Genomic DNA, 23,353 nt, shown 5'->3' on the forward strand with positions numbered 1-23,353 from the left:
TAATATTTATTTATTTTTGAGAGAGAGCGAGAGAGAGCACACACAAGTGTGAGTGGGGAAGGGGCAGAGAGAGAGGGGGTCAGAGGATCCAAAGTGGGCTCTGTGCTGTTGACATAACAGCAGAGAGCCCGATGTGGGGCTTGAACTCACAAACTGTGAAACCATGACCTGAGCCGAAGTCAGACACATTAACTGGCTGAGCCACCAAGGTGCCCCAGCAATCTCAGTCTATATTGCCTATTGTCTACTTTCTGAAAACAACCGCTCGTATATTTTTGTCTGGGTTTATAGTTATGGCAAGAAGACTAGTCCAGTACCAGGTACTCCATCATGATCAGAGGTAGAAAACCAGAGTTATTTTTTTTGTTATGTTTTATTTTTTTAATGTTTATTTATTTATTTTGAGAGAGAGAGAGAGAGAGAGAGAGAGCAGGGGAGGGGCAGAGAGAGAGGGAGAGAGAGAATCCCAAGCAGCCTTCGCCTGTTAGCACAGAGCCCAACATGGGGCTCGAACCCACAAACTGTGAGATCATGACCTGAGCAGAAACCAAGAGTCAGGATGCTTAACCAACTGAGCCACCCAGGCGCCCCATAGAAATCCAGAGTTATTTTAAAGAAGTGGTATGAACCGTACTTAGGAAAATTGGTTGAGAGAGAAACAATGACTAGGTAACTACAGGAGCCTTTACTCATACTGGAACTATAGACATAGGATATTTAGATGAAAGGATGATTGGTAAATTTTGGATATGATGGGACTGAGATGTGGTCATAGTTAAAGGTTAATCTGGTATAACAGAGAGACCTCAAAATGCAATGACTTTAAATTAAATAGAAGTTTGTTTCGTGGAAGAGTCTAGTGATCTCCATGGTCAGGTAGCTCTTTTTGAGGTCATTCAGGGACCAAGGCTGGTGAAGCAGCTCTGTGCACTGGTTTCACCTGACTTTCAAGACTGCATCGATTATCACCATATCTTGCAGGGTAAAAGTAGAGAAGAGAAAGTGTTCATACATATACCTAATGTTTTAAGTCAAGATCCAGAAGTGGGATGCATCATTTTTGTTTACCTTGTACTTGTCAAGAATTAGTCACATTGGTCACACGTAACTACAATGTGGGCTGCAGTCTAAGACAGTTCAGCTAACATTCTAGTAAAATGGAAGAATGGGAGAATAGATTAGTGGCAGGGTTGGGGGAGAACGATCAGCTTGACCACCACGGATGCTTGTGAGTCATCCAAGCAAAATGCCCAGCAGATAGCTCCATACAGAGATCTAGTATCAAATACAGTGTTCTGGAGATGCAGATTCAGAAGCAATCAGCATATTTAGCTGGAGTCTAGAACATGAGTATTTTTTTTAAGTGTTTTATTTTGAGAGAGAGAGAGCGTGTGTGCATGCAAGCGGGAGGGGCAGAGAGAGAGAGGGAGGAGAGAATCTCAGGCAGACTGCGCACTGTCAGCTCAAGCAGACTGCACACGGTCAGCCCAACCCGGAATGGTGAGATCATGACCTGAGCTGAAATCAAGAGTCAGATGCTTAATTGACTGAGTCACCCGGACATCCTGAACATGAGTATTGATGAAATCCCCCAAATGAATTGAGAACTGAAACAAAACTGTAGAGGAACAATAACTCTGAAGGAGCAAGGGAGGAAGATCCCAGAAAGGAAATTACTTTTATTTTTAAAGTTTATTTACTTATTTTGAGAGAGACAGAGACAGTGTGAGTGGGGAGGGGCAGAGAGAGAGGGAGAGAGCTAGCGGTCCAAAAAATGAAGGTATTTTTTAAACTGCCACATTCACTCCAAAGCCCATTTATCTCCTTCAGCATCCCAAAGATGAAGCACGTGTTCTGCTCAGCTGTGTAATAAAGTGGCAAACACAACACGCACTGACATCACAGGACAGTTGCCTATGTTTAGTTTTGGTAGACACAGTTTTCTAAAGTAGTTATATCAATTTATATCCTCCCCAGCAGTATATGAGTCCCAGTTGTTCTACATTCTTGCTAAAATTTGATATTATAATTTACAATTGTCAGGAACTGGAAATAAGAAGCCTATTATGGTAGAATGGATAAATTGTGGTATGTTCAGACGATATATAACACTATGCAGTAATGAAAATGAACAAAGTACTGCTACACATAATAAAGATGAACCTCATATGTAATTTTAAATGAAAGGAACTATACACAAAATACAACACACTATACGATTCTATTTATATAGCATTCAAAGAGAGGCAAAACTACCCTAGGATTTTAGAAGTTATCAATAGGGATTAAATTTGGGCAGAATGGTGGAAGTAGTGACCAGGAGGTAACCAGGGGAGGTTTTAGGGATGTGACAATTGTTCTCTTTCTTGATCTGGGTGATGGGTGTTGAGTTTGTGAGAAACTGATAACCTGCACATTTAATATTTATATACTTTTATGGAGATGTATTGCCTTTCAGTAAACACTTCAAATAGAAAAAAGAATGTATTTTCCTTGGACAACTGGAAGTGATTAAAGAAGAAATAGATGGTGAAGGTATCTTCATTTTGTTCCATCCTTCTCTTGTCCTACTCCCCTCCCTTTCAGCTGATCAATAATGTTATTATGAAGCATCAAAAGTCTTTTCTGATTCCTACCTATGGTTTACCCTATAGGAAAACATTAGTCCTGCACTCAGACTATGTACTAATTCTCAGATAAGCAAGCATCTTATAGAAAAAAAACACATTCGCCTGGACTAAGAACTCCAAGCTGTTTCAACAAACGCTAGGTCTCTGATTACCAGATTCTAAATAAAATGCATATATTTGCCCAGAATGGGTTAATTAGATATATTCCTCCTTAAAGGAATGTAAGTGAATGAATTATTACAGCCATTTTTTAGCTCTCAGAAAACTTTGAAGTTTATTTGAGAGAGAGAGAGCGTGCACATTCAGGGTAGGGGCAGAGAGAGAGAGAGAGAGAGGGAGGGAGACAGAATCCCAAGTAGGCTCCACATTTAGCACAGAGCCTGAGGCAGGGTTGCTCTCATGACCCTAAAATCATGACTGAGCTGAAATCAAGAGTGAGAAGCTTAACCTACTGAGCCACCCAGGCATCCCAGCTCTCAGAAAACTTTCAAATAAAAAGTCCTTTCTCCAGTTTCTATATAACCCAGTCTGGTGCATATCATGCCATCAACCATCTTTTACCTCTCAACCTTTCCACAGCCATGAAAATACAGCAGAGTCTGTGTAGATATGCCTTGATTCAGTAACAGCAGAGAGTGGAGAATATGCTCAGTGGAAGCAGAAGAAAGCTGATCTCGTATCTCCTGTTCCCTGTTTCAGAGATAATTCAGGGTAACAGGATGAGCTGGTCACTGAACTCATGAGGTTGGGGTTTAATAATTTACAGTTCACAGGTTTCCCTCAAAATAAAGATCTTGGTTAAATACGTGCCATTTTGATGAATAAATGTAGATAGCAGAATATGTTTCAGAGCAAGGAGGTTTTCCTAGGACTGGCTTTTTTAACAGATGAACTCCTGATTTCATTCTCCTTCCCATGGCGACATGGGAAGTATCCAAATCTGGGCATTCATCACCTGCTATTGCTATATTGCCAGTTAATGGCATGCTTTTCTGTGGATCCTGGCAGGTGGGTTGTTTATAGATTTTTGCAAATGTAGCATGCAAATGATGAGTGTGCCAGTTTATTTATGACTGGGATATCAACAACCTAAATTAAGGCAGAAGACTGGACAAAATGGCCTTTTTATTTGCTTCTGACACTCAGATTCTATTATTTGAAACAGGAAAACTGTGAGAATCACGTCCCTTTTCTTTTTTCCTTCTCATCAGACAAGTGTTTTTAAAGTAAAGCAATATATATCAAGATTTGTCACAGTCCGCCATGCTCAATACTAACAAACACTTTGAACAATATTGTTTTAAAGGCCCAAAATTTGCTGTGTTTGGCAAGAGGAGTCTCTTACCCAAGCCTCCTGCAACTCAGAGTCAGCTTGAGGCATTTGGTTCCAGAAACCTACTGTTTTAGCCACTTAACTCAGGAATCGAGTAAAGCTAAATGGGAAGCATTTAAACAATAACAACAAAAGCAGCCCTGAAAATACCAGAATTCTTCTAACTTCCCTTTTGCTGGTCTGAAACCCTACTACTTTGTTTTTGTAAAAGGACTTCCTTCATAAAGCCCCAAATAAGTTTCCATGTGGAAATATGTCACCAGACCCTGCTTTATCAACAGATGAAGATCTCAAAGTACATTCCCAAATGAAAAGAGCTCACAGAATTTCACCAACAGTAGTGACGGTGACTAAATATACATTGTATATGAACATCCTTTTTCTAGTATACAACTGGCAGCGTGCTATGGATAACTGGTGAGGGTGTGAGGAGTTAACCTTTTATAGGGATGCAAGGAACAAGATTTCTGTTTTCCCACACTAGCCCACTGAATGGGTTTTCCAGGAAACAGAAACTTTCACTTTATTGAAACGTTTTAAAGTTTCAAAATATTTTAAAGTTTAATAGTTTTAAAATGATTTTGAATATAATAAAATGAATTTTCCTGACTTGTGCAAATGGTACTGATAAAATGTTTTTTTGGGTAACACAGAATCATTCTTGGCAAGATAGTGATATTCTCTCAGGAAATTACTTGACACTATACTTCTGGCACAAACTACTGTTTTTTGTTTGGGTCTTTCACATGTATCTCTTACTATCAAAACTACTGTAACTATGACTTCCTTGCCTGCCCTGCCTCTATCAGATTCCACTCCCTACTTCAAAGTCTCTATATGCGTAGCTTCTACCCTATAGACTGGGAGGCTAAATTACTAAGCTCATTTGAGTTCTATGTAAAGCAAGAATAAATTCTGAGTAAGAATCTGTGTATGACTCCTCATTCGTTCAGTAGATGCTTCTAAGAGAACACTGTCCATCGACAGATATATGGATAAAGATGTGGTATATATACTACCATATGTACATACCACATCTATACAATGGAATATTATTCAGCCACGAGAAACGAGGAAATCTTGACATTAGTGACAACATGGATGGGTCTTAAGGGTATTATGCTAAGTGAAATAAGTCAAAGACAAAAACTGTATGATGTCACTTACATGTGGAATCTACAACAAACTCAACAGCAAAAAGCCAAACTCATAGAAACAGAAAACTTCCAGTTAGAAGATGAGTAAGTTTTTGGGATCTAATGCATAGCATTGTGATTATAGTTTAAAATATTGTATTTATGTACTTGAAAGTTGCAAAGAGAGTAGATCTTAAATGTTCTTATTACAAATAAGTAATTATGGGATGTGTTGGAGGTGTTAGCTAACGTTACCCTGGTAATCATACTGCAACGTATAAATTTATCAAGTCAAGTGTACATCATACACTTTAAACTTACACCATGATATATGTCAATTTTATCTCAATAAAGTTGGGAAATATAAATTTTAAAATGAACAAACAAAAAAAAGAAAACAGGTAGTACCTGAACTTTGACATCTGTTTGGGTGGCTACTTTTTTTTTTTTAATTTTTTAAGGTTTATTTATTTTTGAGAGAGAGAGAGAGCGAGCAAGGGGAGGGCAGAGAGACAGGGAGACGCAGAAATGGAAGCAGGGTCCAGGCTCTGAGCTGTCAGCACAGGGCCCAATATGGGGCGCAAACCCAGGAACCATGAGATCATGACCTGAGCCAAAGTCAGATGCTTAACCGACTGAGCCACCCAGGCACCCCTCTTTTTTTTTAAATGTTTATTTATTTTTGACAGGGAGCGTACACATGCGTGCAAGCAGGGGAGTGGCACGGAAGGAGGGAGACAGAGGATCCTAAGCGGGCTCTGCACTGACAGCAGAGAGGCCGAGGCAGGGCTTGAATTTATGGAACTGTGAGATCATGACCTGAGCCAAAGTTGGACGCATAACCGTCTGAGCCACCCAGGTACCCCAGGTACCTGTCTACTTTTAAGCTTATATTTGTTCTTATTTGATAAATATGCTATCAAGTCAGTTAGGCAGTGTCAATACTAAGAGTGTATTTTAAAACAGACTGTAAATAAGAATATTCAAGCACCATTTAACATAGAACATAAAGAGCTTATTATCCCATCATGCCCATAAACTAAGTGAATTTGACAGTAACAAGTATGCAATTTAGCATCGGCATGAAGGAGAATATAATTTTGACAAAAGACAGTTTCCTATTGTCTTTTCCACAAATGCACTTATTTCTAAGTAAAAATGTGGTAGAAAGAGCCCTGAACAAGATAGAATCTCATCCAGAGGTTATAAAGAAGCCACCACCAGCTTCGACTGGCTGATGCAATCTTTAAAAACAATATTTAAATACCTTTAGATGGAGCAAGCACACTGTTGCCCTCACCACTCCTACTCAAACTGTTTCACTGGGCCCTAAAGACAATTCAAATTTGAAAGCTGTGTCCTTTGCTGAGTCACATCTTTAACTCGATTGACTATTAAGTGGGGATTCCTTCTGTTCTACCTATTGCACAGGGATATTAGGCAGTAAAACGATCTATTACATATGAAACAAAAACTTTCGGTGAGAAGATGGTACAAAAGATCAAGTAAAGAGATTGCCTAAATTAATCATTAATCAGTATACTTAAAATTTGGCACCAAGAACAAGAATACACTTGATCTTAGCCAAAAGGCAGAGAAGCAATGAGAACAAGAATAGAATGATTAAAACACAGATGATTCAAAATGTCATTTTCACAATTGAATTTCTATTTCTTCTTCTCTAAATTTTAATCAAATCCAATAGCAAAAAGGACCCAACACTTACTTTACTTCCGCCATCTTTTATCCCTTGGGTAGAGTTTTAAGTAACAATAAAATGGCCCAGGGGGAAAACATGGGAGCAAGGAGAAAGATTCCCAAATTCCCAAATAATCTAAAGAAGAGCTGAAAAGAGGTTGTGACTAAAAAAAAAAAAAAAAAAAAAAAAAAAATTAAGATCTTTGTCTTGGAGCAGACCATAAGTATTGATATCTTTGTCCCTACTAATGTGTACTAAAAATATAATCTTTTATCTTTTCTACCAATACTAGATGGGTGGTAAAAAGTTTGGTAAAGGATAAAATTAACATAGATTTTTAAAATTCAAGCCAATAATTAGTTACTGTATATCAACTCTGGGTCTAATACTGTAAGGATATAACAGTAGATTATAGCATTACACTTGTCCTCAGGGATATTATCCTTAAAGAAAGACACAAAAAAATGAGAGACAGTAGAAAAACATTTGAGCAGAACACAATCATGTGTCCTACCATTGCAGTTAACTCCAGAGTTCAGTAACTACAAAGCCCACATACTTGGAATCTTTAGTTCAGTAAATTCAATAGGTTGTTCTGTGAATCCATACTTTCTTTTTAAACACAGTTCAAGTCTAGAGTCTGTCAACCTTGAATAAGTCTTTCAATTCTCCACCTCCAGGAAACTGACAAAAACGTTATTTGCTGTGCTTAACATTTAAGGGATGATTCAAGCTTCCCTGGAGATCTGAACCTCTGGCAATGATTTCCTCCCCAACTTTATTGTATTATTTTTATTGCATGTCTAATACGCAAAATGTCTATCTTATGCCCTGAACTGTGGATATTTAGGTGAATAATGCACAACTCCTACTTCAAATTCACAAAAAAAGACATGCATAGTTTTAACACAGCTAAATACGACAGAAATGTGTGAGGTATCAGTAGGATATAAGAACACACACGTATCAGGAATGGCAAGCTATCACTAAGATTAGAAGGGCACATATCAGTTTGCTCCATTGTTGGTGATGAGAAGTTTGATCATTTGAGTAAGAGGACAGCTGCCTGAGTTTTCACTGTAAAGATATCTTTGTCTCTTTATAAACCTGGTGGAGAAGGAAAAGATGGGTAAAAGGGTGTAGAATTTCTGGAAAAAATGGGATCTAGCCAGACAAAGCAGAGAAGAAGGGGTGAGAACACTAGGCAGAAGGGAGAGCAAAGCACCAAGCTGAGAAAAACTAGAGCATGGGCCTGGAGAGACAAGCAGGCCAGAGTCTGATGTGTCTAAGAAGTCAGCCAGGAAGATTATGAAGGGCCTTGAAAACTGGTTTTAAGGAGATTATTTTATCATCTAGGGTAGTATTCTCCAAAGTATGGTGTGCCCTGGGATGCTGGAGAAATTTTAATTGTCTTTTAAAATGTCTACACTTTTGTGTACATTTCATAAGGTGACAATAGTATATGTCTATGACCCATTAACTGAAATCAGGACCCTAAGAGAATGACTGGGGTGCGGGGGGTAGGGGACAGAATGAAAAGCTGTTTTACTTACTAAGCACTGAGAAGCACCCAGGAGAACCTGTTCAGCAGATGGCTGTACAAAAAACTGCAGATCTGGGGAGGAGACTTTGCCTGGACACGTAGACTGGGGACAACCACTGAAAACATGAAAGAAAAGAGCAGGACCAGTTGCAGAACTCTGGGAAACACTAACATTTACAACAATGTGATTACTTTTTTTCAAAAGGAAAATAGCACAAGGAGCAGTTTTTGCACTTTTTATTTAAAAACTTAAAAGAGCTCTCAAATACTAACAGCTGGTCCTTACAGTTTTTATTTGAGAGAGAGAGAAGGTGCGGGTGGGGGGAAAGAGAAGAGAGAGAATTCCAAGCAAGCTCTGCACTGTCAGCACAGAGTCCGAGTGGGGCTCAAACTCATGAACCATGAGATCATGACCTGAGCTGAAACCAAGAACCAGATGCTCAGCCAACTGAGCCACCCAGGCACCCCAGTAATAGCCGGTCCTTACTATTTTCATTGATGTATGAAAATAAGGCTCAAGTCTACCATGAAGGCAGTGGGGGAAGGCGGGGGGGGGGGGGGGGGGGGCGGGGAGGAAGGCTTCTGCTAGTAACCAAGCAATAATTCAGAATGAAAAAATTGCATTTTGTTACCATGTGGGGTGGGACAGTCAAGAAAGATTTTAAAAGTGCACTATGAAACTCAGACATGATTACAGTGCTGGGCCAGAAAAAATACAAAGTGAGCCTGGAATGCCTTGTGTCAAAAAGCAAGCGTTTCAAGATTGAAAGGGACATATCAATAGCACAGAATGGAATTAGCCTAGAAGGGGGCTCTCCCTTATCAAATTTGGGATGATTTGGATGCCACAAAGAATAATGAACTTTAACACACCGAATATAAAAAGAAACTGTGAGTCCAGTAATATTCAAAGTATGACAGAAAGAAAAATGGAAAGCTGTTCTTCACAAAAAATGTGAGCTAAAAAATGTAGAATGAAGGGTGCAATTAGAAAATCCCCATGTTACAACTCCTATTCAATAACTGACTCAGATTAATAACCATCAGTGGATGTTAAAACCGTTGGCTTACTAATATAACGCTGTATGCTAACTACACTGGAATTAAAATTAAAAACAAAAAAGACACCAAACCGTTGGGATATTCACATAGCCTCACAGGTTCCATCTTAAATGAAAAAGTATTTTATGATGGAAACAGAAGACAGCTATGACTTTAACCAAATTTAGCTTCACCAATGATGGGACAAACTGATATCATGTGACTCCCAATGTTACACAAATGGGAGGTACATATCATCCAGGCAATATTGTTTAATTTAAATCTTATCGTGAGGAAACACTCAGAGAATTCCAGAATGTAGGACATTCTATAAGTTAACTAGCCTGTACTCTTCCAAAATGTATCAGGAAAGATTTACAAGGGAAAAAAAAAAAAAAAAAGGGCAGGGAACTACTAGAAAAGAATGAAAGGAAGGACTCCAAACCCAGCGCATGAACTGTGCTTAAGTTCACAATAAAAACAAAACAAAAACATCTAAAGATATAAAGGATATTTGGGGAGCAAGTGGGAAGTAGGGATTGTATGTTAAATATTACTGAATCAATGTGAATAAATTTATTCAGTGTAATCATAGTATTGTGGTTATGCAAAAAAAAAAAAAAAAAAAGTCCTTGTTCTTAGAAGATACATGGTGATACATCCAGTGGTAAAGAGGCATCAGGATGACTAAAATTTATTTCCAAAGGGATCAGTAAAAAACAAAAACAAACCAGAAAAAAAGAAAGAAAAAAGGATAAATACATACAGAGAAGATAAAGCAAAGGTAACAAAATACATACAGTTGGTGAATTAGAGAAACAGATGTTCGTTGTACTGCTACCAGTTTTTCTGCAGTTTTGACATTTTTCAAAATAAAAGTCAGGAAAAACAAAGTAATCAATGTGTGACTAATATGTTATAGTTGATTTTACTTAGACGAATATACTTCTCATAAATGACTTAATACTTAAAAAAAAGCCCACCATGAAATCCCTTCCCATCAAAGCTAACCAAGCTAAGAGGCTGACTAACATGACCTCTGGCTAGTGTCAGCAACATAATTTATTTTTGTGTTTTTCCTCATGAATCTAGGATCACTTACCTGTGAAGTGAACAAACCAGCAAAACACCTATAACATTCAACCACCTCACTAAAAACAATTTAACATTGGAAAAGCTGTAATCTTCTGGTTTTAAAATAATTTATTTCATAGGTCCGTTTTAATTTCATGTCTCAGAGCATACATTATTTAATCAAGAGGTGCTGGACAGAGATTGTAAAAAGGGAGGAAACATTTAGGATAAGAAACTGCCTCAATTCCATTAGGATTTGATCTTACCTTGTAAAGTCTTGCTAGGATAAATTTCTATCATACTTCTTTTGTGCTTACAAAAAACATTAACTTCTGAATTTCCAATGTTGTAAATAAAAATTTTTACAATTAAGTATGCATTCAATTGACACACAAGGCAACCAAATAATTGTCATCAACATTAGCATAATGTGTATTTCCTGTCACTGCACTAACATTAAACTAAACTTCAAACCACAAAAACATTGTGACTAACATTAAAAAGGCAAGCTGTAAGATACTCAAAGCTTATAAAGGACAAATTGCACATGGTTAAGATGGGACATCATTTGACAAGGGCTGGTGTTGTGCATACGGCTGCTTTTTTTTATAAGAAGGCCACCGGCAAACAGGGCAACAGTGTCGGCCCCCAGCCAACCACATCACAATGCAATTCTGATGGAACACATGACCACAAGGCAACCCCATTAGCAAACATCCGTTTTCAAAATTCTCTAGGCAAACAACACATTCAGTACAGTGCAGCATATCAGCAGGCCAAGTTAACCAATCAGGCTCCATATCTTCATTAGCATTATATAATCCATATGACCTCCCCTTCTTTTCGTATGGGCTGGTCTGACAATATTTATTGGCACATGAACAAGCCTCAGCATCACAGTGACTTGCTCTTCCTGGAGAATTGTGAACTATGCTTTGCTTATCTTCAAATACTTCCTTTTCACTGCTAAAAGTGTCTGTGCTCTCGCTGTCTGAGTCATTTTCAATATCTTGAGAACCCTCCGACATTTCCTCTTCAGAATGGACTCCAAGACATTTAAATCGCCACATTGGCAAATTTTTAATGTAATCAGTTGGTATCAGAGGGTGAAGCCAAAGGTCAGGGAAAGCTAACCGCTCCAAGAATAAGTCAGGGTCTTCGTCCCAATCAGATTCTATAGGAAAGTTCTGAAAAGAAGCAATCGGGTGGAAGAGGTAGCTGGTGTACCAGTCCCACAGACTTGATAACCATTCTAAGTTATTGGCATTGACTTCATCATTGTTGCTGTTGCGTCGTCTCTTCTTCTCAAAGTAATCAATTAGTAAACCATGCCCAAGGTACGTACTGAGAAATAGGGCCGGGTGGGAAGAATAGAACATCCAGTCTGCCCTTACCCAAGAAGCCAGTGTGGTTGTATTAGAATATCGCAACAATTTTAAGCTATATTCATAAAAGCTATCTAAGTAAGGGAGCTGTAAAAAGCCCAACACAGGTAGCCAGGAAATAATTAACAGAGAGTTGTATGTCCCTAAAGTGCTTATGAGAACCACAAATCGCTTTATGGTTGCTCCTTGTGTGATAAATAAGTCCATCCAAGCCATAAGATTAACTAGAACCAAGCTCAAAACAAACAGATCATTTACTTCAGGTTGTAATGAGCGCAAAAATGAATCCATGGCCTGAAGGGATATAAATTCACCTGTGTGATTTCCATATCTGTAAATTCCTTCAGGAGTTCTAAGAATGTATGATGGCATGTTATATACACCAATATCTGTCATAAAACTCTTGTTGTCCCAATTTTCCACATTAACAAAAATAAACTCCACTCTTCCGGTAAACTTTATACTTAGTGCAGAGAAGAAAGCTGGGGGTTGGTCAAGGTTTGCAAATAGGTATATTTTTACCCAATATTGATCGCTTTTATTCCATTCTTCTTTCAAATGTTCAGCATTATAAATGGTTTTGATCCGAGAAGCTGCATGAGCAGTTATCCACTTAAAAATGTGCTCCACTTCAATCTTGCGTCCGCTATATTCTTTAAGCATGACTTTCCCTTTAGAAGTGCTCGTTTGTGGGACAGACATAATGAGTGTAGATCGCAACCAGCCTCTTCTCCTGCAGTATCTGTAAGAGAGCAAACCAGAAGTAACAACTAGGCTGGTAGATCAGCTAGCTTGCTCATCTTCACTGTTGTGCACCTTGTTTCCCCCTAACAAATTTCTTTAGCACCTGAAAGATACTCTTTCCCCCAAACCAAATAACCTCCAAATAATCAAAAGTAGTGCCAATACCTGGCAGTTGTACAAGAACAAAAGCAAGCTCTCTTTTTGTTGTTATTGTGCTTGTTTGTTTTTGCTTCATATCTCTGTATTTCTAGTTTTTTGAAGAATAGCCTTTAGTCAGGGAAATCAGAAAATACTTCAGCATCTATTATGTACCTACTACTGTATTATGTGCTTATAGGATCCAAAGATAATAGGAAAATAATTCCTGCTCACAGAAAATTGAAAATACTATTAAGGAAACAAAATAGAAGTATAAAGCTATATATATTCAATTACTTAATAATGTAAAAGTTCAAAAAAAAGGAATAAGGAGAGTTTGAGTTGGTGAAGATTTCATGAAAGGTTTGGGAATTGAACGAGGTCTTGAAGGTGGTTAGATTCACATGGGCAAAGAAAGACTAGGTTACCCTACATGCCAAGTCCCTGACTCGAATGCAAGATGCTTGAGGGGAGGAGCCATGCTGTGCCCATGTATTAACCCAAGCCCTCACCAATACCTGCCCCACACAGGCACTGCTACAAAGTAATCCATACGAAAACTCACCTAGGAAAGACCAAGTCCCATACTTTTTTGTATTCTCATCTCTTTAATGAAAATCATGAGGATGAGCATTTAATACAGATGAAACAAAGTTACGTTTTCAGATTAAGAAGAGATTCGGTCCAAGGATGAGTACACCCAGAAGAATTTAACTCAAATTAAATCACTTGTTTAGATTTATCCAGTGTGGTCATGACTCCAATCCTTTGGAAATGGACAAGTTCTTGCTATACTACTTGTGACATCACTCTCTCCCTAAAAAACTAGATGAGGAATGAAAGGGAATGCTGGAAAATAAAAACAGCTGTTGTAGGACAGTGTAGAGATTATAAGTGAAAGATTTTCCTTTTTTAAAAATAGTATTTTCTAAAAACCTACCATGTGGAATTTTATGATATGTAAATTTACCTCAATAAGGTTGGAAAAAAGAAAATCTACCATGCAGATAATTTGTTCATTATAGATTTGTAATTGGATGGTTATAAATACTCAATTTCTTATTTTGCTATTCTAAATACTGATATAAAAATCCTAAGTGTTATGCTTTACTTAGTAAGCATGGATTACATTTTATTTAAACAAGCACACTACACATTTACATGATCAGACTGAAAGTCTCGACATGTCATAAAGTTTCATGATGACAATACAATTAATTGTATCTCAGGAATTTTGTGATATAACCTAAGGTAAGTAAAGACAGCATGTTATGTCATAAAGACAAGGTTAAGTAATGACTCTGAGAAACTATCTGGGTGACTCAGAATCACAGACCCCAATTCAGCTTCTTGTTGAGTTGATATACTTCCTTAACAAGATAGATTCCATTAATGTCAATATTGGTTTTTTCTTTCTTTCTTTTTTTTTTTTTTTTAAAGTTTATTTTGAGAGAAAAGAGAGGAGGGCAGAGAGAGAGGAAGAGAGAGAGAATCCCAAGCAGCCTCTGCACTGTCAACGCAGAGTCCAATGCAGGGCTCAAACTCACGTCAGCCTATTAACCAACTGAGCTACCCAGGTGCCCCAATATCAACATTGCTTTCAGTGAAATGGATTGAGAATTATGAATTCCTACAAAGAAAATATCTTCTATCCCTTAACACTGTATTTGTATAATGCAAGTAATTCATTGACATGAATTCTATTTTTTCCCTCTACTCCCAAAAGCAACAAGTCAAATAGGTAATTGCCTTATTTACATCTTAAAAAGCTTTAAGTAGCTTTAATTCTTAAATTTCATATGATACTTGTGATGACACATTTCTGCTCTTGGTCATCCTTTCTATCTTTCTATAACTACCTCAGGGAATATTGCCTTCTTAGTGCCATAAATTAAATGACAATTTTTGTGACAGAAAACCTTATTGTGCAAAACAGTCAAAGAAAGTCTTAGTGTACACATTTCTTCATGTAAGAAAACAAATGTATTCTGCGCTTTCAGTTCAGAATTAAGTGACAGCTTTAAGGTTTATCTTTCCAGATAGAATTTAAGAGTACCAAGGAAAAGAAAATGTCATATGGTCATCATATATCTTTTGAATTCAATCAGGTTTTCCAGACTTTAAAAAAAAACTCTAATACTTATTTTTTTTAATTTTTTAAATGCTTATTCATTTCTGAGAGACAGAGAGAGACAGAGCATGAGTGGGGAAGGGGCAGAGAAGGGAGAGCATGAATGGGAAAGGGGCAGAGAAGTGAGACACAGAATCTGAAGCAGGCTCGAGGCTCTGAGCTGTGAGTACAGAGCCTGACGCGGGACTCAAACCCACAAACCGTGAGATTATGACCTGAATTGAAGTCGGTGGCTTAACTGACTGAGCCAACTAGGTGCCCTAAAACTCTAATACTTATAAACAAGAGGCTACTTATATTTACCTAAACACTGGTCTGAAGAAGTCTAACAAACAAAAGTATATCATATCAATTTTAAAATTCTACTGCTAAACAGAAATAAAGACTAATGTACATATTTTTAAAAATAATTTTACATTACCTTATACTGATATAAAAACTTTTACTGCCAATTCAAAAAAACACTTTTTTAAAAATTCAAATAAATTCAATGACAATACCATGAAAATAACTTCTAGTTCTTAAAGTAAACCTTTTGAGATCTCTTAGAAAATCTGAAGATTAAAAATGATAGAAAACAGTGAGTTTGCTACTCCAGTTTCTTGCGTGGGATGTGTACTCAAAAAGGAACGTTAGTGGGGTGCCTGGGTAGCTCAGTCAGTTAAGTGTTCAACTCCAGCTCAGGTCATGATCTCGCGGTTCGTGGGTTCAAACCCCGCATCAGGTTCTGTGCTAACAGCTCAGAGCCTGGAGCCTGTTTCAGATTCTGTGTCTCCCTCTCTCTCTGCCCCTCTCCCACTCGTGCGCTGTCTCTGTCTCAAACATTAAAAAAATATTTTTTTTAAAGGAACATTATTATTTGTTTACATAATGTGGTTTCTTCAGACAAAGTCATTGCCCTCCCTGGCCTTCCAGGTTCACTGTCCAATCTCCCCTTTATTTTCCCTTCTCTGCTTATTCCACAGGCCCCCTGCCCTTCTACTCTCACCATAGGTCCTCCTGATCCCTGTTTGCCACTCAGCTCTTGCAATTCCAATGTTCTCCATCTGCTTTTTACTATCCCCCATCTTTCCAGCCGCCCAAAGACACACCCCACCTTGTTTTCTACTTTAGAAGGGAAAGGGAAAGGAAAGAAAAGGAAAAGAAAGGAAAAGAAAAGGGGCACCTGGGTGGCTCAGTGGGTTGAGCATCGGACTCCTGATTTTGGCTCAGGTCATGATCTCACAGTTTGTGAGATCCAGCCCTGCGCTGGGCTCTGCACTAACAGTGCCCCTCCCTCTCTGTCTCTCTCTCAAAATAAGTAAATAAACATTTAAAAAACATCTAAAATATTAAACATTAAAAAACCATTTAAACATTTTAAAAAAAAAAGGAAAAGAGAACAGACCTAACAGAAGGCTTTTTAGCCCTCTATCCTATATTGCTTGATTGAGGAATGAGAGGTATTAGGGCCAGGCAAGCAGGGCAAGAAATTAAAATTGCTGCCACGGGCAGAGTCAGGTGCTTCCCAGAGGTGGTGGTCCTGAACGTTCTTAAGAGGAGCTAACCAGATCAGGAAAGTACTGCTGTGCAATGGGACCAGCACATCGGAGGAGGCTGCCCTAGAAGCCACACCGGAGAAAAAACTCCGGTAAACAAAGCAAAATAAACATGGAGTGGAGAGTTTAGTGTTTATAAAAATCTGAAATTAAGATGACTCAATTATCCAACATATGATTAAAACACTTGCTAAATAACACTATTGCCTGCCCAGTTATACCCTGCATTGACATTCTTTATGTTGTTGTTGGTTATTTATTTATTTTGAAAGAGAGGGAGACAGAATGAGCAGGGGAGGGGCCAAGAGAGAGGGGGACAGAGGATCTGAAGTGGGCTCTGCACTGACAGCAGAGAGCCCAATGCAGGGCTCGAATTCACAAACCGTGAGATCATGAGCTGAGCCAAAACCAAGAGCTGGACGCTTAACCGACTGAGCCACCCCAGTGCCCCACCCCAGTGCCCCACCCGACATTGACACTCTGAACACACATTTCTGTATTTCCCCATTTTGTTCTTCTAGATCTCCAAAATCCTCAAAAAAAGAAAAAAACAAACCTAAGCACAGCTTTTATGGCAATAGTTCTTATTCCAGTTGTAAGATTTTCCCAATAAAAGTTAACATGAATATGATAATATCAAAACTGATGTAAGTAACTATGCATCAAGACCTTCATTTTGTGATGAAACTGAAGATGAAGTAAAAGTGCTTTTTTAATAACAAAAAATAATAGCTGCAATCAACAAAGAAAGCAAAATTTGCTCAAAAATGATCTGTTCCACCATAAATAAGAGGTGAGACTTTTTAAAAAAATTTTTTTAAAGTTTACTTATTTTGAGAGAGAAAGAGAAAAGGAGTGGGGCAGGGGCAAAGAGAGAAGGACACAGAGAATCCCAAGCAGGCTCTGTGCTTTCAGTGCAGAGCCCGATGCAGGGCTCAAACCCATGAACTATGAGACCATGACCTGAGCTGAAATCAAGAGTCAGACACTCAACTGACTGAGCCAACCAGGGACCCAAAGAGGTGAGATTATTTAAAGATGAAAGACTTAGAGGAAAATATACAAAGGTAGTTTATATGTACCATTCCTCACCTAGTATAGAATCAAAAAGTTTTTCAAAAGAAAAGCTAGAAAAATTTGTATTAAAATCCGCTAGACTCAATTATCATTTGAAATGATAAAATGCACTTTTGATGCATTTTGTTTCATAAGATTACACCAAAATAAGTCAAACACTGCTATTTCCTTCAGTTTTTCATATTAATAGATTATATGTTTTCTGTTGTGCTTACCTTATTTTTGAATTCTTTATTAATGTTATGTAACAATTTATGTATAGCATGGGTTTAACCTTTATATTTTTGTAAATTTATTTTCACTTGGTATTTTTTAGTATATTTGTAAGTTACAGTGTCAAAATACATTAATTAGTTCATTGATTTTTTAAAAAATCAATTCCGAATATTTTTCAATAAAATAGTGATGTTAATACTGACTTTTGAATTACCTGAAAAAAAAAAATGAAAATATTGGCACTATCATTTGTCCTGGTATTACAATCACTAGTGAGGGTAAGAAAGATCTTTCACTCAAGACTCTATTTGGGAATGATGGAATCAAACCAAATGCAACGGTCTTTGATAAACGAAGGACAAAAATAACAACGATCTGCTTTTCATTAAAACATTAACACTAAGGCTGTTTTGGACATTTCAACAAAAGGCGTTGTTAGAATATGATCAAGACTCTGTGGCAAAGATGAGAATACGAGCTTTGTGGGAAGACGGGGAGACTGTGAGTTAGAAGATACAAGAACTTTCCTTCTTATCTCCAACTCCTAGGGGATCCTACACCCTACGGTGTGGATCACATCCTATAATACCAGTAAGCAAAACAATCTTGAGGCAAAATGAAGCAAACATGAGCCTAAAGGAGAAAAGGCAGGAAAATATGCGGTACAACAGTAGCACAGGAGGGTTTTCTACATACAGTTAATGGGCTTCCCACTGGGGCCACATGTAAGTAAGTAATACAGACAGTTATATTACTTACGTTAGAAACTACCTAATGTTGTGGGGTTTTCTACATATACATCATACACCCCCTCCTCAGCACTAAACACAACATGCTATATATGCTAATCTTTTATTAAATATTTACTGAATGGATAATTAAATAAATGAATACTTGTAAGTAAAAATTTGATGGCACTAGAAGTTGAAATAAAAAGCACTTCAGGGGCGCCTGGGTGGCTCAGTCGGTTGAGCGTCCAACATGGGCTCAGGTCACGATCTCATGGTTCGTGAGTTCAAGCTCTGCATCGGGCTTGCTGCTGTCAGTGCAGAGCCCCCTTCAAATCCTCTGTCCCCCCCCCCCCCATCCCTCTCCCGCTCTCAAAAATAAATAGAAATAAAAATTAAAAAAGCATTTCCAAGAAATAATGTAATAATGAAACAAGAAATAACATGACAAATGAAATAGTGGAGATGATGACAAAAGAACACAAAAATGCCTGCGAGGATTCTTATCTGAGAAAATGGGAAAAACAAAAGACAAAACAGTAAAGAACAGAAAAAGGACAGGTAGAAAGAGTACATGCCTGATTTAAAAAAATGAAGTTGAAACTGAGAACAAACTGAGGGTTGATGGGGGGTGGGAGGGAGGGGAGGGTAGGTGATGGGTATTGAAGAGGGCATCTTTTGGGATGAGCACTGGGTGTTCTATGGAAACCAATTTGACAATAAATTTCATATATTAAAAAAAATAAATTAAAAAAATACAAAAATTCAACTGAATCTGAATTTGGACACTGGGATTAGGGAAAAGGGCACATCTAGGAGCAGCTGTACAGCAGATGGAAATGAGTGTCCACATGTAAACCAGAAATCAGAATTATGACAAAAGATTTTGATCAGCACAAAGCTATAAATGTGCTGAAGTCTCTTTGGGAAGAAAACTGAAACAAAAGGACTGAAGACATACTCTTAAGAGTCACCCCCACTAGGAAGAATATGGAAGAATGGGATAGAGAGAGCAAGACATCTCAGAAAGGAAGTAAGTAACTGCCAGTTTATCAAAAACTATTTATCAAGCGCCTGTGTAACCCAAGCATGCTAAACATTATGATTAGCTTTCAGTTCAAATAGGCTTCTAATATCATGGTCTTCATTGAGTGAGACAATTCTGGTCAGAACTCAAATTCTAAGAATTGCCTAATCAACTCACCTGGGGTCACTGGAACAATTAAAAGTGCCTGTACGTATTCCAAATCTTGACACCTTTTTCACCATTTTCTCCCAGTGGATTTTACCGACCAAGGGACTTCTGTCATTTGCTATGACCTATTCTCCCAGAAACAAAAACAGAAACTTTAATTACCTAAAATGAAGTCAAACCAACCACTTATATCTATAATGTATCTTCACCTTTTGCAAAAAGATCCTGTTCTGTTCTATCATCATTGCAATTCATGCAGAATGAATAACTGTCCGACTGAAAAGGCTTAAAACATTGAATACAGTGCATTAAACTTCCACACTTTATGGCAGTTACATTGAGGGGAATCAAAATCATATTAAAAAGCTAGCCACATCCTCCACCCTGATTCTTTAGAAATAAGGTACAGAGGAAGAAAATGGCCTTTGGAGTCATTTCTCCACTATGAAAATTTTAAACAATACAAACAAAGCTTACTAGAAATGATCACATGTGAGTTCAAGGAGTTCAAATTTCACTTTTTAAAAGTATAATTATGGAGCCAAGAGTCAAACATTTGTTTTCTATTAAACCATGCTCTGACTAAATCAATACTACTACTTCTACAGCTTTTTCTTAACAATCACGAAAATGTTCTAATATATAAAAAGAATTACCACAATGAATTCTACACTCTTGAACGTCTACTTCAAATCTGCATATAGCTTTCAAACACAATTAAGATTGGGAGAAGTACAAGATTTAAAAAAAAAAAAAGAAAAGAAAGAAAAAGGAAAAAACTGTAAATTAACCTTCAAAATGTGTAATGACATCTTTCTTGGCTTTTCTAATCGTTAACACCTTTTCCTTTTATTCCCTAATCTTCCTGCTTTGAATGAAGGCAGGACTTCAACACAGATACCAATAAAAAACGAATTATCTATTAAAAACAAAACCACAAAAACAACTAAACGGGAACTTAAAGGAAAGCCAAAAATGTCTAAAGTCTTCATGAACCATCTGTTTGATTTATTTTAAGCCCAGGGTATATAGGCCAAGTTTATTTTCACAAATGCTATGCAGCTGATGTTATCTAATTGAAAATTACAACACAATACTCTGGGGTCCTTCCTGGGAGGAAGGGCCAGTTTCATGGTCACAAAGCCTTCAGGAAGTGAAATCCCAGGTTATGTGTGTGAAATAAGTGCCAATAGTCTACTCCCTAGGAGATGCAAGAGCGGTCCAGCTACCTCATGGTAGCCTTTCTGCTGGGAAGCCTAACAAATTTCCAGGGCAGCAGAAAGAGAGTACATGGTGGTGACAAGTGACTTGAAATTCACTTTATGTGCAGACGGAACACTGTCCACTAACCCCTGCCATATACCACTGCTACTGTCATCCCCACATCTACAGAGATGTGCATACACACCTAACATTTTGTTAACAACTCTGATGCTTAATAAATATACAAACACATACACAATTTAGGGCACTAAATAAATGGTTTTGATAGTGCTTTTCAGTGAAAATAGGTGGTCTTATTGAGGGAGAGAGACACCAGTTATTATTTAAATGTTCAGATGGTGGAGGTAACCAGGGAAAGGGCAATCTGAGGACATGAAAGCTTTTTCTGAGGTTTATATGTTACCCACAGTCTCTACTTTCACATTTTTTTCATGGTCCAAAATGGCTGGATATATTTTACATGAATAACGACGAAGATAAAGCAAGGCAGATATTTCTTTTCTTTTTTTTCCCTACTACTCAAGAGTCAATATGGTAGGTGCGTGTGGGTGGCTCAGTCGGTTGGGCATCCAACTCGATCTCAGCTCAGGTCATGATCTCACAGATTCGTGAGTTCGAGCCCCACATTGCGCTCTGTACTGACAGCGCAGAAACTGCTTGGGATTCTCTCTCTCCCCCTTTCTGCCCGCTCCCACGTTTGTGCATGCACGCCCTCTTTCAAAATAAATAAATAAGCATTAAAAAAAAAAAGGGTCAATAATGGTAGTTCATCTTTTCATCAAGTAATCAAAGAAATCTTGAACTTATTTTCCAGATTACTGAGAAGGATTGAGAAGTCTCTGTGCAATCATATCACCATACTCCCTACTTTTTAAAAGAACTCTTTCCTAAAGAGCTTCCTTTTCATTCCCATTTCCCAATCAAGGCTGTAAATAACCCAAAAATTTCAGGTCTGTGTTTATAATGACATTGCATCAAGGGGTTAAGAGGTTGCTTTAGTCAATGTAAGGTATGGCCCTGAGTCTGGGGGCATCCTTCAGTGAAGATCTTATCCACCACTCACATATCTTTCAGATTTACAAGAGCTCCAATTCTAGAAGAGGAAGTAAGAATGAGAGGCAGTTGTTGGCAGGCACTCCTGGTTATAGCACAGACAACACAAGTCGGTGATCAGAGGTGGGAACATCTAAGCAGGTATGTGACAATGTTTACCCCCAGGGCCTTATTTATTCAGCAAGCTGTTCTAATACCTGCTTTTGAAGAGTTTAATGATCCCTAACAGAGAAAGCCACACAAAAATGAAAACTCCCCTAGGCATTCATTGCATGAAAGCATTTTGTTTGACTCTGCAGTTATATTTATGTAGTTAGAAATTGCTCTGTCCAATGTTCTATATAGTTATATTACTCAACTAAAGGTCTAGCATAAATTAAACTTTGTAGAGGCTGAATGAAACCACCACTAAACATTTTAATATCTTCACAAAATAACTCATCTGGCTGAGTCACATGGCACAATCAAACATTCTAAGCCTATTACTACTGGGTCACACCAGTAGGAGTTCCCAACTTACAGCTCATATCCAAAAGTATGCACGATGATTCTGAGTGGCACTCACACTGCTGGTCTTATTAAAAGCAGAGACATACTCCTCGGCAGTTCAGGAAGGATGTTGTGTTCTCTGTGGGGAATATTTTCAGAGACTAGAAAAAAACTAGATGAAAGTACAGCCTGAGTTCCAAGTCTGGGACAGACTTGGCAGGATAGGCTGGAAGTGAAAGAATCTTTCCCTCCCCCTTCCCAGGGTATCTGCCTAACTGGCATCCCCACACTGGCTCACCATTGTATCTCCTGCAGCTAGTATAGTGCCTAACTCATTTGGGTACTCATTAAATATTCATGCTGAACTAAATGGTTTCAGCTTTTTACAGCTTAGTAACTTCATTCTTCAACTTTTGCCTATACAGATTCTCTAAAGCCGCCAAGTTTTGACATCTACTGTAAGTCCCTTCCCCAGCAACCTGTCATTTGGAATATTTTCTGGACAAATGCTAGCATAAAAAGTACTTTGCTATCCAATTACATATCAATGTGCTTGACCCCAGTGAGACATAGGACTTCTAATTCAATGAATTTAGAAATATACTTTTTCCAGAAAAAAACTACCGTAATTTTCCCAGGTTCCACTTCACTGTCTAAAGAGTTATTTATCTCTCAAGATGCTAGCACCAATATAGATGATCTAACTCAGCTGGGAAAGTTAATCATATACTGAGATTTTTACTGATCTACACATTTTAGTAAACCAAACTGTAAGCTGTTTTATGACACAGGCTATAGGTTATTCATCTTTGTGCCTTCAGTGCTAATCACAAGGTTCAGCTGGCACACATTAGATTTCAATAAATATTTGTTAGATGGTTGGATGAATGGATGAAACCAGTGGGTTTGCTGGTACATGTTTAACAACCAGCCCTCCAGAAGAAAAAGGAAGCTCTGATTTCTATTACTTGCTGATTTC

General features: G+C 37.9%; 2 protein-coding genes across 2 annotated transcripts in view; both read right to left on the minus strand.

Annotated features, from left to right (window-relative positions):
- LOC109264129 (charged multivesicular body protein 3) overlaps window positions 1-23,353 on the minus strand; it is a 104,057-nt gene that overhangs the window by 71,234 nt on the left and 9,470 nt on the right.
- LOC128773649 (E3 ubiquitin-protein ligase RNF103) lies at window positions 10,568-22,619 on the minus strand. The gene is made up of 3 exons (XM_053890919.1): window positions 22,406-22,619; window positions 19,618-19,733; window positions 10,568-12,583 (listed from the first exon to the last, which is right to left on the minus strand). The coding sequence occupies exons 2-3, from the start codon at window positions 19,680-19,682 to the stop codon at window positions 11,008-11,010; spliced, it is 1,641 nt and encodes a 546-aa protein (XP_053746894.1). The 5' UTR covers window positions 19,683-19,733; window positions 22,406-22,619; the 3' UTR covers window positions 10,568-11,007.

This window comes from Panthera pardus, unplaced genomic scaffold (genome assembly GCF_024362965.1).
Source record: "Panthera pardus isolate Hobbes unplaced genomic scaffold, ASM2436296v1 HiC_scaffold_26, whole genome shotgun sequence".
Classification (NCBI taxonomy): domain Eukaryota; kingdom Metazoa; phylum Chordata; class Mammalia; order Carnivora; family Felidae; genus Panthera; species Panthera pardus.

Bases quoted from the DNA above. Each gene is read 5' to 3' on its own strand.
- LOC128773649 (XM_053890919.1), bottom strand. From the start codon at position 19,682: ATGGTGAAAAAGGTGTCAAGATTTGGAATACGTACAGGCACTTTTAAT. The intron at 12,584-19,617 runs GTGAGTTGATTA...GCTCTCTTACAG, and splicing joins AATTGTTCCAGTGACCCCAG to ATACTGCAGGAGAAGAGGCT.